The sequence below is a fragment of the Hyaena hyaena genome, unplaced genomic scaffold (assembly GCF_003009895.1).
Source record: "Hyaena hyaena isolate Hyena2069 unplaced genomic scaffold, ASM300989v1 scaffold_4, whole genome shotgun sequence".
Classification (NCBI taxonomy): domain Eukaryota; kingdom Metazoa; phylum Chordata; class Mammalia; order Carnivora; family Hyaenidae; genus Hyaena; species Hyaena hyaena.
The window spans coordinates 6,262,055-6,274,597 of record NW_024080636.1 but is presented as its reverse complement, the minus strand read 5'-3'; the positions used below and the strand labels follow the sequence as shown (position 1 = coordinate 6,274,597).

The following is a 12,543-nucleotide window of genomic DNA, read 5'->3' as shown; positions in this document are numbered from 1 at the left end:
CACGTAACTGGCCAGAGGAAAGAAACTCACCATCCAGGGGCCACAGCCACACAGCAGGTGGAACGCGGGAGGGGGACCGAGTCCAAGCACCACTTTGGAGGGCCCTCCAGGAGGTAACGGAAGAATGAGAAAGTGGGACCGGGTGACACTCATCCAAGGAGGACATTAAGAACAAATGTATGTATTTGCTTCTATGGAAGCATGAACTGTGAAATCAAAAGATGACTGGTTGTCTGCAGAGGAAAGGAGGACTGAGGGCGCACGGGAAGAGATGCCGGTTTCTCTGGATACACCTTGACCTTGCAACCACACAGGCCACTTTAGAGCAACTGCAGAAGCAGGTTTAGTTTCAACAAGAACACTTTAGATGCGTGCAATGGGACAAGAGGAAACTGCGACGTTCTTCGCCTGAATCTCGTCACGAGGGGACGTGAGACACACCCAAACGGAGGGACCTGCGCTGTTCAAGAACGTCGGCGTCAGGAAACACAAAGGCAGGCCGTCACAGCTCCAGGGGCAGACGGAGAGACGAGACACCTGCACGTGACGTGACAAACAGTGAGGTGCAATAAGGCCTGAGGCTAGATAACGTGTGGTATGGACGTTACCTTCTGGAGGCTGGTGACTGTACTGGCAGGTAAGAGAGTACTGGCTTTTAGGAAATACACACAGAAGAGCTGCAGGGACATCAGGTCTGCAGAGGACCCCAGACAGGTAGATGGAAGGAAGGACGGCGGCCTCATGGACGGACGGATGGAGGGATGGATGGGAGAGAACGGGACAGATAGGCCGACAAACATGGTGAAATGTTACCCTTGGGGATAATCTGGCTGAAAAGACTACAGGGACTCTTTGTATCATTCTCGTGACCTTCCTGTAAACTGGCTCAAAATGAAAAGTGAACAGAAAACAAGGGTCATCTCTAAAAATCTAAATCACTCACAAGAACCTGGATTTTAAGCACGAGAGAGAGATTCAGAGAACAGTCTGACGATGTTGAGTGAAGACCTCGTGGCTTGAGAACAGGGTCTCGATGAGCAAATTCGCACACCAGCGCAAACAGCCTCCAAACACGGAGGCAAGGAGGCGCCCATCGACGGATGGACACACAGACACGATGTGGTCCAGCCCTTCAGCCAAACAACACTCAGCCTTGGAAAGGAAGGGCACGCAGATACGTGCTGCCACACGGATGAGCCCTGGGGACACAGTGTCAGTGAAAGAACCCCGACCCCAAACACAAACACTGTAGGTTTGGTTACAGGAGGTCCCTGGAGGAGTCAAACTCCTAGAGACCGAAGGGAAGATGGTGGCTGCCAGGGCTGGGGGAGGGGCACGCCGGGGGAGGGGCACGCTGGGGGAAGGGCACAGGGACTTGAGGTTTAACGGGCACCGGGTTTGCTTCACAAGATGACTACGTGGTGACAGCCACATGACACCGTGAACGTGTCAACACCACGAGCGGTGCACGTCAAATTTGCATGGCAAATCTTATGTTATATGTTTTATCACAACATTTTTTAAAGAAAAAAATGAGCACCCCAGGTCCTGGAAGTGATTTTGAATCATCTGCACGAACTCAGGACACCCCATCTCTGCCTGCTATAAATGGTTAGAAATGGTGACAGCAGCGAGTACTCCAGAATCCTTACTGAGCTTCTAAACACCACTTTCGACCAAAAGGAACCAGGAGAAACGGCTACTTCCAGGACGGGGGCAGGAAATGTCGAAGAGGAGCCTGGAGAGGCTTTGTCACAGCGGAAGGCTCACAGAGAACTGAGTGGCGTCGGGAAGAGGAGCCCGGAGAGGCTTTGTCACAGCAGAAAGCTCACGGAGGACTGACTGGTGTCGGGAGGACTCAGAAGCAAACCGAAGCGGCCCCCACGGCCCAGAGGCGGGTCTATCTGGGCACCGATGGGGCAGCAGCAGTTCAGACACAGCTACGTTTAAGGCCACGATGGTGTGAAGACAGCAAAAACCCACATAAGCCCTACACCCTCAGGGGTCACCTTCCGGAGATGCTCTAAGTAGGGAACCAGCTCATTACTTTGAAAACCAGACAATAACGGGAAAGAATTCAAGTGTGTTTCCTGCCTCTGCTTACATGAACAGTCCCCAGGAGCAACTAAGTAGTCTGGTTTTCAGAAATATGTTGGTGAGTAAATGGAGGAAGGGGAGGCAGGAATGATCATCTCCTTACGTCCAGCGGGATGGCAGATTGAAGTCATGACACCCGAGGACAGACCCCACCCCAGGGAAGCGGCCACCGAGGGAGTCCCCCAGGGAGCGTCTGGTGTCAGGTCCACGGGGATGCCCTGAGCAAGGCCCAGGGTGCAGCCCCCCAGAACTGGCCTGGTTTCCTCCATGAAGAGCAAGAGACGCGAGAACCGGCAACACAAGAGCCCGGGGGCCGCGCGGCCACTCCACGCAGGGCCTGGGCGCTGTTCATGCCCTGAGCTCGGGCTGGAGGTCTGATGATATGAAAAGATAAGCTGCTGTCTTCAGTTGTGACTATCAGACTTGTGGCCTTCGTTTTTCAGACACAGCGAGCTGTCTACTGAAAAATATAGACGAGGGACGGGAGGCGGGCAGAGACCCGCCGGCCACAGCCGCCTCTTGCTGAAGCTGACGGCGAGCGCGTGAGGTGCTCTGCTGCGTCTGTCTGAAACGTTCCTTAGTTTAAAAAGAATGACCACAGCGGCCCCCCCATGGGCCGTCAACTCCGAACCGGACACTTTCAGGACCTGAGCTACTCAAGAATACACCAGAAGCTCTTTTGGCAGAACACGGAGGCCGGACCCAAGGCCAGACCCGAGGGCTCCCCACCACGGCACAGACACCCACTGTCAAGTGCAGGCGAGGGGCCCCACAAAGCTGCAGAGCGGGGGTGCCCCTGGCTAGAGCTCAGACGTCACTCGGCGTGCGGATGACAAGGGAAGCAGCTCGGATAGGGACCCCGAGGGAGAGGTGTCTGTGCGCCAGCAAAGGGCACAGCCTGCTGGATGCGGAGCGCAGGAAGGAGATGGGGTGGGGGTGGGGGGCCGGGCCCTGCCCGCGGGCCCTTCCTCCTGGACCTGGTGGCTCTTGGCCACGAGGCTGCTCCTCTATCCCTGTATCATCCCAGCAGCTCTGCTCCCGCCTTGGCATCAGCCGTGAGGCTCCTCATCGTGCAATGGGGACACACACACACACACACACACACACACACAGGCGCCGGGGCCTCCTCTGGGTGAGGTCACCTGCCCCAGCCCTGCGGTTCCCATCGGCAGAGCAGGAAGACAGACGGAGGTGAAAGATCAAAGCCAGGACGTCGAATGAGATCACGTTGTGTGAGGACCTGCCAGACGCCTCCGTGGCAATTCCCACTATGACCACGCCAAGAGGCCACAGCCCACAGCAGCGGGTGGCATGGTGAAGCCACACCCGTGGCCCAGATACCAACACGTGTGGCTACCCGATGACGAAATCCTCAGGCTCTCCCTCCCCCCGACGCGAGAGTGAACAGAACCGAGTATGAAACCTCAGTCTCTTTACCAGGCTCTGACCCGTTCCGAGCTGAGCGCCGGAGTACAACGCACCGCGCTCACCGACAGTACCGGCCTCTCCAGGGAGTCTCTGATCCCTTGCCTGTGGCCCCCCCCTCACCCCAGAGCAGAGACGGCGCCGCTGTGCGGACCAGGGCATGGGTCGTAGTGGAGCAGCAGAGGGGGCTTCTGGAAGCCCGTCCGCATGGGGCCACGCGTGTCCCCACCACGACCGAGCCCAGTGACAGCGGTCGTGGGGCTTCCCCAGCCCAAACAGCCCGTGCACTTCTGTGGGATGGCGTCCTCCCCCTCCCTCCCCACCGGTACTCACGTAAGAAGTGCTTTTCCAATAAGGCAATTTCCAGGTGGCCTTTGATCTCATTTAATCGATCAAACTCTGTCCGGTTAAAGTCCTGGACTCCGGCAGCCATGATGAGGGTCCCCGGACCGGCCTACAAGAGAAGCAGCAAGAGCTCAGAGGAGCCGCTTCAAGGCATCCTACGGGCACATCAACTGGTTCTCTAAGGGGTGCCCCGAGGACCCCTCATCTGCAGGAGCTGGGCCCACGGAGCCCCCGGGGGACAAGGAAGGCCTGGCTCTGCCCTGAAGCCCATATCTGTTCACCTCGGCTCCACCTGCTGGTGGAAGGGACATCTCAGACAGTGTGGATATCCAAGGAGCCCCGGTGAGGTCAGCTTTTAGAAGAGATAAGAAGAAAAAAAAAGCAAAACACTGAGCCTCTTGATAGTCACAGGGAAGGAAACCACAGAGACCCACGCTGGCCAGTGTGGCCCCCTCTGGGGAGGCAGGGGAGCCCATCCCCGGGGCCTGTCCCCCTCATGCCCCAGAGGCAGAGCGACAGGACCCCGGGCAGGTGGGGTGGGCACGTAAATCTGGAAGAATGGCAGCTCCCCAAGGTGTGTGAGCCCCAAAGCGGGGCCCGTCCCGTTCCACAGAGGGCTAATTAAAACCACTGCCAGACGTCCCCAGGGGTGCAGGCCAGGCTCCGGTTACAGATGACCGCTGCCCGCTGCCACTCGCCAGGGGCTGGCACAGCTGGCTGTTTGGCTCCTGCTGATGGGAGGGGAAGGGGAGCAGGGCAGCCAGGCCCCCACCCACCCGGCGCGCAGGGAGCGTTCGGCTCACACACTGGACACTTCCGTGGTCACCCCCACAGCTGCATCCTGATGCTGACCTGGCGAGAAGCAGCAGCTGTGTGCCGCCCCCCCCCCCCCATGTGACAGGGAGGATCTGACTCCCAGTCCCAGTCTCCATGACCCACCTCCAGGCCAGGAGAGGGCGGGAGGGGTCCCACAGCCTGGACAGGGTCCATGCCAGATCCGGTGACCCCTCCATGTACACAAGTTCAAGGCCACACCCCAGGAAGGAGGAGCTGACATCGGGAAGCCAACAGCTCCCGGGAAGACCTGGCCTGTGGCTGCTCTGACACTTGACCTGTCGGGACTTTCTCGCTACTGGGGCGTGAGTTTCCGTGCTGGTCTGCAGCCCCCTGGGGCCTGGCAGCAGTGGGCACGGGGGCCGGGGGTAACAGGGAAGATGGCGCATGCCTGACCCACTCGCCCCTGCAAATGAGCTGGTCTCTCCCCTGCCCACCCTCCACCTTGACTGCCAAGGCGGCAGCCGCACAGTGGAGGGCGGAGGCGGCTCTGCACTGACGAACACTCAACTCCATTATATCCGCCAGCCCCTCCCCCAAAGCGAGCAGGAGGTCCCCAGCTTGTGGGGCCACGTCCAAAATGCACTAATCCAAGACCTTGGAAGGCTGATGCAGGTCAGTCTCTAGGATGCTGGAATCAAGTCCATCTGGAACTCGACCTTGAGCTTCAATAATCCCTATAGCCGCCCCCTCCCCCCCCCGTCGGGTCTAAGAGAGTCAGGGCCCTTGAGGGTTTGCGGGAGACCCCGAGCTGGAGCCCAGGGAACAGCAGGGACGGGGAGGAGCGGCTCCGGGGAGCTCACCAGCTGGCCGGGAGCAGGGATGGGGATGGTGGGCCCCGGGTGCAGGCCCCTCTATGGCCCCTTGGGTCCCCTCAGCTGACCCCTCCGCTGACCCTCTCCCCTGCCCACACCCTTCCCCTCGATCACCACGTCCACTTGTCTCCTCTGCCAGGGGCACAGAGCGAGACCAGCCAGTCACGAACGGGCAGGTACCACAGGGCTCTCTCGCATGAGGTCCCAGGAGGATTCGGTCCACAGAGACCGAGTGCGCGGTGGGTGCCGGGGGCTGGGGCACGGGTGGGGACGGGGCTTCGGTGTGGGGGGATGACCAAGTTCTGGAGGCGGATGGGGGTCACGGCTGCACAGTACAGTGAACACGCTTGATGCCGGCCAACCGTACATTTAGCAGTGGCTAAAATGGTGAGTTTTTACGTTTAGTATCTTTTACCACAACAAGAAATGTTAAGTGAAAAGAACAAAGTCTAAGCACAGAGGTGACCAGCCTCCCTGACAGCAAGAGCCACACACCAGAGCCACGCTCTTCACCCACCGGGCCAGCAGGGCAGAAGCCCTGAGGATGCCCCGTGCCATGGCAGCCACGACGTGGGCTCTCTCAGGTGGCTGTGGGAACAGACTGTACCCGCAGGAGAGCGACCTGGTCACGGCTGCCAGGACGACCGATGCCCTGGACCCAGCACACCCACCTGGGGGCCAGGGCCACGTGGGAGAAGGTCCTTCAGCGGGGAGAGGTTAACGCATCCGATGGCACCTCCCTCGTGGGAGCCCGAACCCTGCGCCCCCGCCACGGACACAGTCCTGCCTGGCTGTCTGTTCACACAGCCCCTGTGCCCACCACCACTCAGACCCCCCGCAGCCTGAGACCCCACCTCAAAGGGAGGCACGGGCTCGGCCCTGAGACTCTCTGCACCATCGGCCACCACCCCCATGCAGTGGGCCAAGCTCCAGGGTGAGTCCAGGTCTCCACGGAGGTGGCACCCAGGGCACGGCCGCTGCCGCTAAATCCCGGCAGGACAGATGGACAATGGAGCACGGACCTCTGCGGGGTTCTCATCACACCCCGGGGGGAGCTCAGACCTGCTTGTGGGGGACTCGTGTTCCCCAGATGCCCACAGCACCCTCGACCCAAAGACCGCCGTTGAGAGCCACGGCTCCCGGCACCCAGGCAGGCACGGGCCAGAACGGGAAACACACCGCTTTCCTTGCAGGGCAAGCCCGTGGCTGTGGCTCTCGGCAGCACAACAGGTACCAGAAGACAAGGCGGCGGGGTGCTGGCCCACCCGCGGACCCTGAGGCCAGAGGACCCGCTGGGGAACAGCGGCCCACACCCAGCAGGCTCCCCTCCGGCTCCACAGCACCCAGCCCACCTGATCAGGCGGCCGGCTCCTAGTGAATTATTCAGTCCTGCCGGGAGCGGGCTCGTGGTCCCCATTCTGGTCTAAGGCATTAATAATAGAAGGAGCCAGGGAAGGCGAGCGCTCACAGGCCACACCTGGAAAGAATGCGGGCTGGGTGTTCCGAGGAGACAGCAGCAGACCACCGACACGGTCATCCACACGGGGCAAGATGGCTGCGGGCGCCTTCCCCGGTGACAGGGAGGCCTCAGGCATGGGTGCCTGCGACGGCGAGCCCCGTGATCACACCTGGCCCGGGAGCTGCCCCAGCCACCGACGAAACACAAGCCTCCAGAAGGCAGGGCCCACTCAAGCCTGGGTCCCATCTCGGCCACGCTGTCTAGCCAAGGTGCCCAACGGGTACCTGCTGTGCCATGGAAGGGCACTCTGCTGACGGGCCCACAGCGGCCAGGTCTGTTTCCACATGGGACAATGGGGACCAGCCTGGGCTCAGCCAGCTGCCAAGGGCCAGGGACATCAAGGCTGGGGTCTCTGCCTCATTTCTGCATGAGAAGTTTGCTAACCACCCAGAAAAGCAACAAGGAAGGGAAAGAAATCCAGTGACTGGACAGACTCGTGGTGAAGGCAAGGCTGTCTGATCCTCAATCGGGAAGTGGGGGGCGGGGGGACGAGCCCCAGCTGCTGAGGGCTGGTCAGGGGGTTAAGACGAGAACAGAGGGGAGGCCAGCCCGGGCAGGACTCAGCTGCCAAGTCCACACTCCGCTTGGCCACCTGAGGACGGGAGATGGGCCCCAGCCCCCCACACTGCGGGACACAGGACATGCCTGCTGCCAGGAGGCCCGCACAGCATACTCACAGGGTCCCTCAGCTCCTCGCTGTCCCGGGGCGAGGTCCGAGGTATTCTCAGGGGCACTTCATCTCCACATTCGGTGTCCGAGGCATTCGGAGACTCTGCTAGGTCGAGGAAGTCATCTCTCTTATGACCTCTGAACCTGATTTTGTCCAGCCTCCTTAGCATGTTCAGCACTGAGCCTCTCTGCTTTACCTTAACATGACGGTCGGGGTCCCTGCAAGAGAAGGGGGGAGGCTGGGTCACTCACCTGCCGGCCACCTGCCAGCGTGGCACACCCACCAGCCTCAACACACGGTTCTGCAAACACCTCGGTCCTGTGGCCAAGCCCTGCCCTCAGGGAGTGGTCGGCCTGACTTTCCAAGGAAAACCCGGGACCCACTGGCTCCCACCTCGCACCCACCAGCCTGGGCCCCCCCATCACCCCCGCTCAGCTGGCCAAGCTCCTGCCACTGCCCCCAACCAAAGTCGCTCCCCCCCGCACCCCACAAGACAGAGCAGTTTCTCAGCAGGACCTCCCCACCATAAAGATGGCCAGCCTGGTGCACGGGGAGGCCAGAGACCCTGGGGAACGCGCGCGGCCAGGAATGCTTCAAAGAAAAGGGGAGGAGGGCTGACCGCTCGTCAGCCCTCAGAACTGCCCAGCCATCAAGGACTCAGTCAATGCTGTGGTCAGTACGCTGCCCAGGCAAGAGCAAACACCCGAAAACAATGAGAATGCTCGGCATTAGGGCGTGTCAGTGGCTCTCTTCGGAACCCAGTAGAGCCCCAGCATTGTGTCCCCCAACTGGGCCTGGTCCCCATGCCCAGGGACACCGCCCAGGTTGCTCTGTCTGCCTAGAGCGCCTTCCCGCTTGCCTGGGCAGAGACAGCTGAGGTCCTGCTCAGAGAGGTCTTCCCACACGCGGGCTGGTCGGGAGCCCCGTGCTCGCCCTCCTGCCTCCCGGGCCCCTCCAGCCGGGAAGGACGGCCACACCAAGGCGAGGACACGCGTAAGTCCAGACACGTGTGCTCGCCTGGGAACGGACGTGTCGTGGGGCACCCCGTGTCTCTGAGCCGTGGCCAGGGAAGGCAAGGCGCCCCCCCAGGACCCCCAGGCTCATCTGCATGTCTAGCCACCCTCGCTCCGAAGCAGAGGCCGCAAACCTCACCCCAAGCCCAGGTCACACAGCTCCTGGTGCCTGCCGGAGGGCGGGGGCCTGGGCACAACCGCACTCGAAGCCCGCTCTGCCACTTACCACCTTTCTGGGCCCTGGCTCCTGCCTTCGAAACGGGAATAATACCAGTAAGACCAGAGTGTTCCGGAAGCTCCAGATGACGCACCCGGGGAGCCTGCGGCCAGCCCCAGGGAGGGGGCTGAGTAGGATGGGATCCGGCCCTCGGCTCTGGCTGTCCCAGTTGGGAAATCTCACGGAGAACCACAAACGCACGGAGAGGCACTTCCTGTTTGGGACCATCTGGGACGGTGCAGGCACAAGGCTCTCAGAGGGCCCTTCGATCACAGCCCCCCACCTCCAGGGGCCCTCTGCCCCCTTGGCAAGCCTTCCTGCCCTGAGCTGGGGATGCCCACAGTGGGCAGCAGGACTCCAGCCAGAACGGACCCGACCTCACTCTGGTCCCCGAGAACCAGGCGTGTGGGGGAGGGGCTGCAGGGGCTCCTTCCAGCTTGCCTGGGACACAAGGTGGCCCCTGTGGCCCTAGGAGCAAAAGCCACAGGACATACATACAAATGTCCAGTGCCCCTCGGGACCCAGGGGAGCCCAGAAAGGGTGATGGGGGGGCCACAGGAGGGCAGCGCTGCTCGAGTGTGGGGGGGCAGGGCCGGCCACCTGGACAACCAGCTGCCGTGAGCTCCAGATCAACGAGACGGGTAAGTAAACTAAACATGCGCATGCGCGCACACACACACACACCCCTAAAGAAAAGAGAACTTCCTGCTGACCAACCCTAGAGCGGGAGTAACAGTCTGTGCAAGTATGACAAAAATAATCACAGAGCGAAAGGGTCTAACAGTCAACTAGACAAAAGTAAATTTCCACTTGCTAAAACCAATACGGCGAGGGGGCGCCTGGGGGGCTCAGTCAGTTAAGCGTCCGACTTTGGCTCAGGTGATGATCTCGCGGTTCATGGGTTCAAGCCCCGCGTCGGGCTCTGTGCTGACAGCTGGGCGCCCGGAGCTGCTTTGGATTCTGTGTCTCCCTCTTTCCCTGTCCCTCCCCTGCTCACACTCTGTCTCTCTCTCTCTCTCTCAAAACTTATTTAAATAAAACATTAAAAAATTAAAATAAAAATGCAGTGAAACAAGAGATACACGTAGCAAATGTGGGGCATTGAAGGATTACTGTCTTTGTCCTAAGTCCGCTTCAATAAACGGGCCTAAGTTCCAGGAACCGGGCGCACAGACGGGCCAATTCCGCGGGCAGAGGAATTCACAGCAAGAGGAAATCTCGAGCAAAGACCTCCAACTTCACTAAGAAGGAAACCAAAGCCAGTGCACACAGCAGAGGGTGGCAGGGACCGTGCTCACAGATGCGCCCGGAACCGCAGTCAGTCTTGAGAGCAAAGCCGCACGTGGGCAGAGTCCGGCCCTCGCAGCGAGTTGTGAGCCAGCAGTGCTGCCAGTCACCCACCCGCTCCCCAGATGGGCAGGGCCGGAGTCCCGGAACAGCACGTGGGGCTCCCCCAGGACGCCGTCCCCGAGTTACAAAGGCAATTATTACTGCCACCCGGTCCCTGTTAAGGCAAACGGGTGTCTAAAATGACCAAAGGTAACATGGGACCCTGCAGTAGGTTTATGGGCCCCTCGGTGGTTTGTAAAACCTCTCTCCCAAGACATCCCAGGATGCTTCCCTATTGCTTTACGTTCATTAATTTTGAGAGAGAGAGAGTGCGCCAGCGGGGGAAGGGCAGAGAGAGGGACAGAGGGAGAACCCCCCGCAGGCACAGCGCCCTCAGTGGCTCAAACTCATGAACGCAAGAACATTACCTGAGCTGAAGTCAAGAGTTGACGCTTAACCGACGGAGCCGCCCAGGTGCTCCTGTTCTTTAAACAGATAGAAATTAAAAAAAAAAAAAAACTGGGTATGGGAAATGCAGCAACGGAAAACCTACTCCCTTCCATCTTCAAAGAGGCCCGACGGGCTCCTCGGACGCTGCGTGCCGAGGAGAGCAGGGTACGGGGGCTCGAGAACAGGGCGCAGGGACACCTGGCTGACCTCTGCCCGGAGGGAAGCGGTCAGCCTGCGCCCGCCAGCCAAGCCCTGCCCCCCTGCACGGCTCTGGTTGGGTGGGGCCTTGCTGCCCTGATGCTGGGGCCACCTCCCGTCCCACTTCAGCCCCTGCAAGCTAATGAGGTGGGGACACAAGAACACGGGACAAAGCGCCAAGTGTCCAGCCCGGCACCATCGGAACACAACGCACGCCTCGGCCCCAGCCCCACGCGCCCGGCTAGCCAGGGGCACGTCCCGCCCGCCGCCAGCTCGGCCCAGCCCTGGGCTCCTCCTGCCGCTCCTCGCGTCAGCCTGCAGCCGGGGGTCCACACACGCAGCCCACCCCAGAGCCGGGCTCCCAGAGGCCCACTCTGTCCCCGTCACCCTGCTCCCCCAGAGTCCTTGGGCCCCTCGAACGATGAAGCCTCCAGGCTGCTGTCACATCAGGACCACACACCGTGACCCCAGGCCGCCCCAGCGGAGGCGGCCCCTTCGGCAAGGGGAGCCCACTACGTTGCATCCCTGAGCCAGCCCAGAGCTAGCCCGCCCGGCCCAGGACGCCTGACCACATCTCAGTTACACCTGCAAAATCTCCGTTCCACGTGAGGTCATGTTCACACATTCCGGGTGGACTTGAATTTGGGGAGGACACACCGTCCAGCCCGGTACGCCCCCCAACATTCAGATGTAGACAGAAAACCAATAAGGACCATTGTCACAGACAGAGAGAAGGCCGGATCTCAGACACCGAATGTGACCCAGAGGGAAGCTTTCCACCCAGAGCCGGCGTCGACCGGGTCTACTCTCGAGGCGTCCTGCCTGTACCCCGTGTTCCGGGTGCCCGCTGCCATGTGTCCCCAGCCCCCCAGTCAGCCCTCCCTTCATCCCACCGGCTCCCACTCCCCAGCCCTACCTCCCCAGAGCCGGCCTCCGGCAAGCCCCCACAGGCCCACCCCAGGCAGCTCAGGGCAGCGCCTGTAAGCCCTGCCCCCACCCCAGTGGACTGGGTGCCCAGCGGGATCTGCTGGCCCCGCCCCGCAGCCCTCAGGGGGAGCACCCTCCGTGTACCTCCGTGCGGAAGCAGGCGCGCCGGGGAAGGGCCCCTGGCTGGAGCTACTCCACCTCCCCGCTCAGAGCCAGGGCGCCCTGCACAGACCCCGGGACCGTCCTCCCCGGGCGCAAGCTCGGGGCAGCTGGCGCTGCGGCGCAGGGTGGCAGGGCTTGCCCAGCTCGAGGCAGCACCCACCGTGCTCCGTGCCCTCTCGTGGGACCGAATCCGGCAGTGCCGGCCCCGGGACACAAAGCACACTGCTCTGGAAACCCGCTGAATGGCTTCTGGACACACAAAGGCGCCAGTGTCTGGGGAAGCTGGACTTGGAAACCACAAAGGACTTGATTTCCCTTCCCGGCCAAGACTTTTTAAAAGGTGGTTCCTGGTCTCCGGCGCTTGCCGAGGCCTCGCCATCCTGCCTCGAAACACGGTGAACACCCGCCCGGCCTGGCGTTGCCCCCTGGGTTATCCGGTGGCCCCCCTACTGATCTGGGGATAAACAGGGTCCACTTTCCCACAGGAGGCAGGCCCATCCTCAGCCTTATTCCCGGGGAGTCACAGATGTTGAGAACTGGGC

At 61.1% G+C, this 12,543-nt stretch overlaps 1 protein-coding gene across 5 annotated transcripts in view; it reads right to left on the bottom strand.

Moving 5' to 3' along the window:
• GRAMD4 (GRAM domain containing 4) overlaps positions 1-12,543 on the bottom strand; it is a 73,356-nt gene that overhangs the window by 32,785 nt on the left and 28,028 nt on the right. For 4 of the 5 annotated variants that reach the window (XM_039235888.1, XM_039235881.1, XM_039235896.1 and 1 more), the window contains 2 exons: positions 7,713-7,923; positions 3,856-3,976 (listed from right to left, as the gene is read on the bottom strand). In XM_039235888.1, the coding sequence (XP_039091819.1) occupies positions 3,856-3,976; positions 7,713-7,874 (283 nt within the window). In that variant the 5' untranslated portion in view covers positions 7,875-7,923. Of the gene's footprint in view, positions 1-3,855; positions 3,977-7,712; positions 7,924-11,983; positions 12,005-12,543 lie in introns of those variants that run through there. The other variant, XM_039235905.1, reaches the window with a different exon arrangement.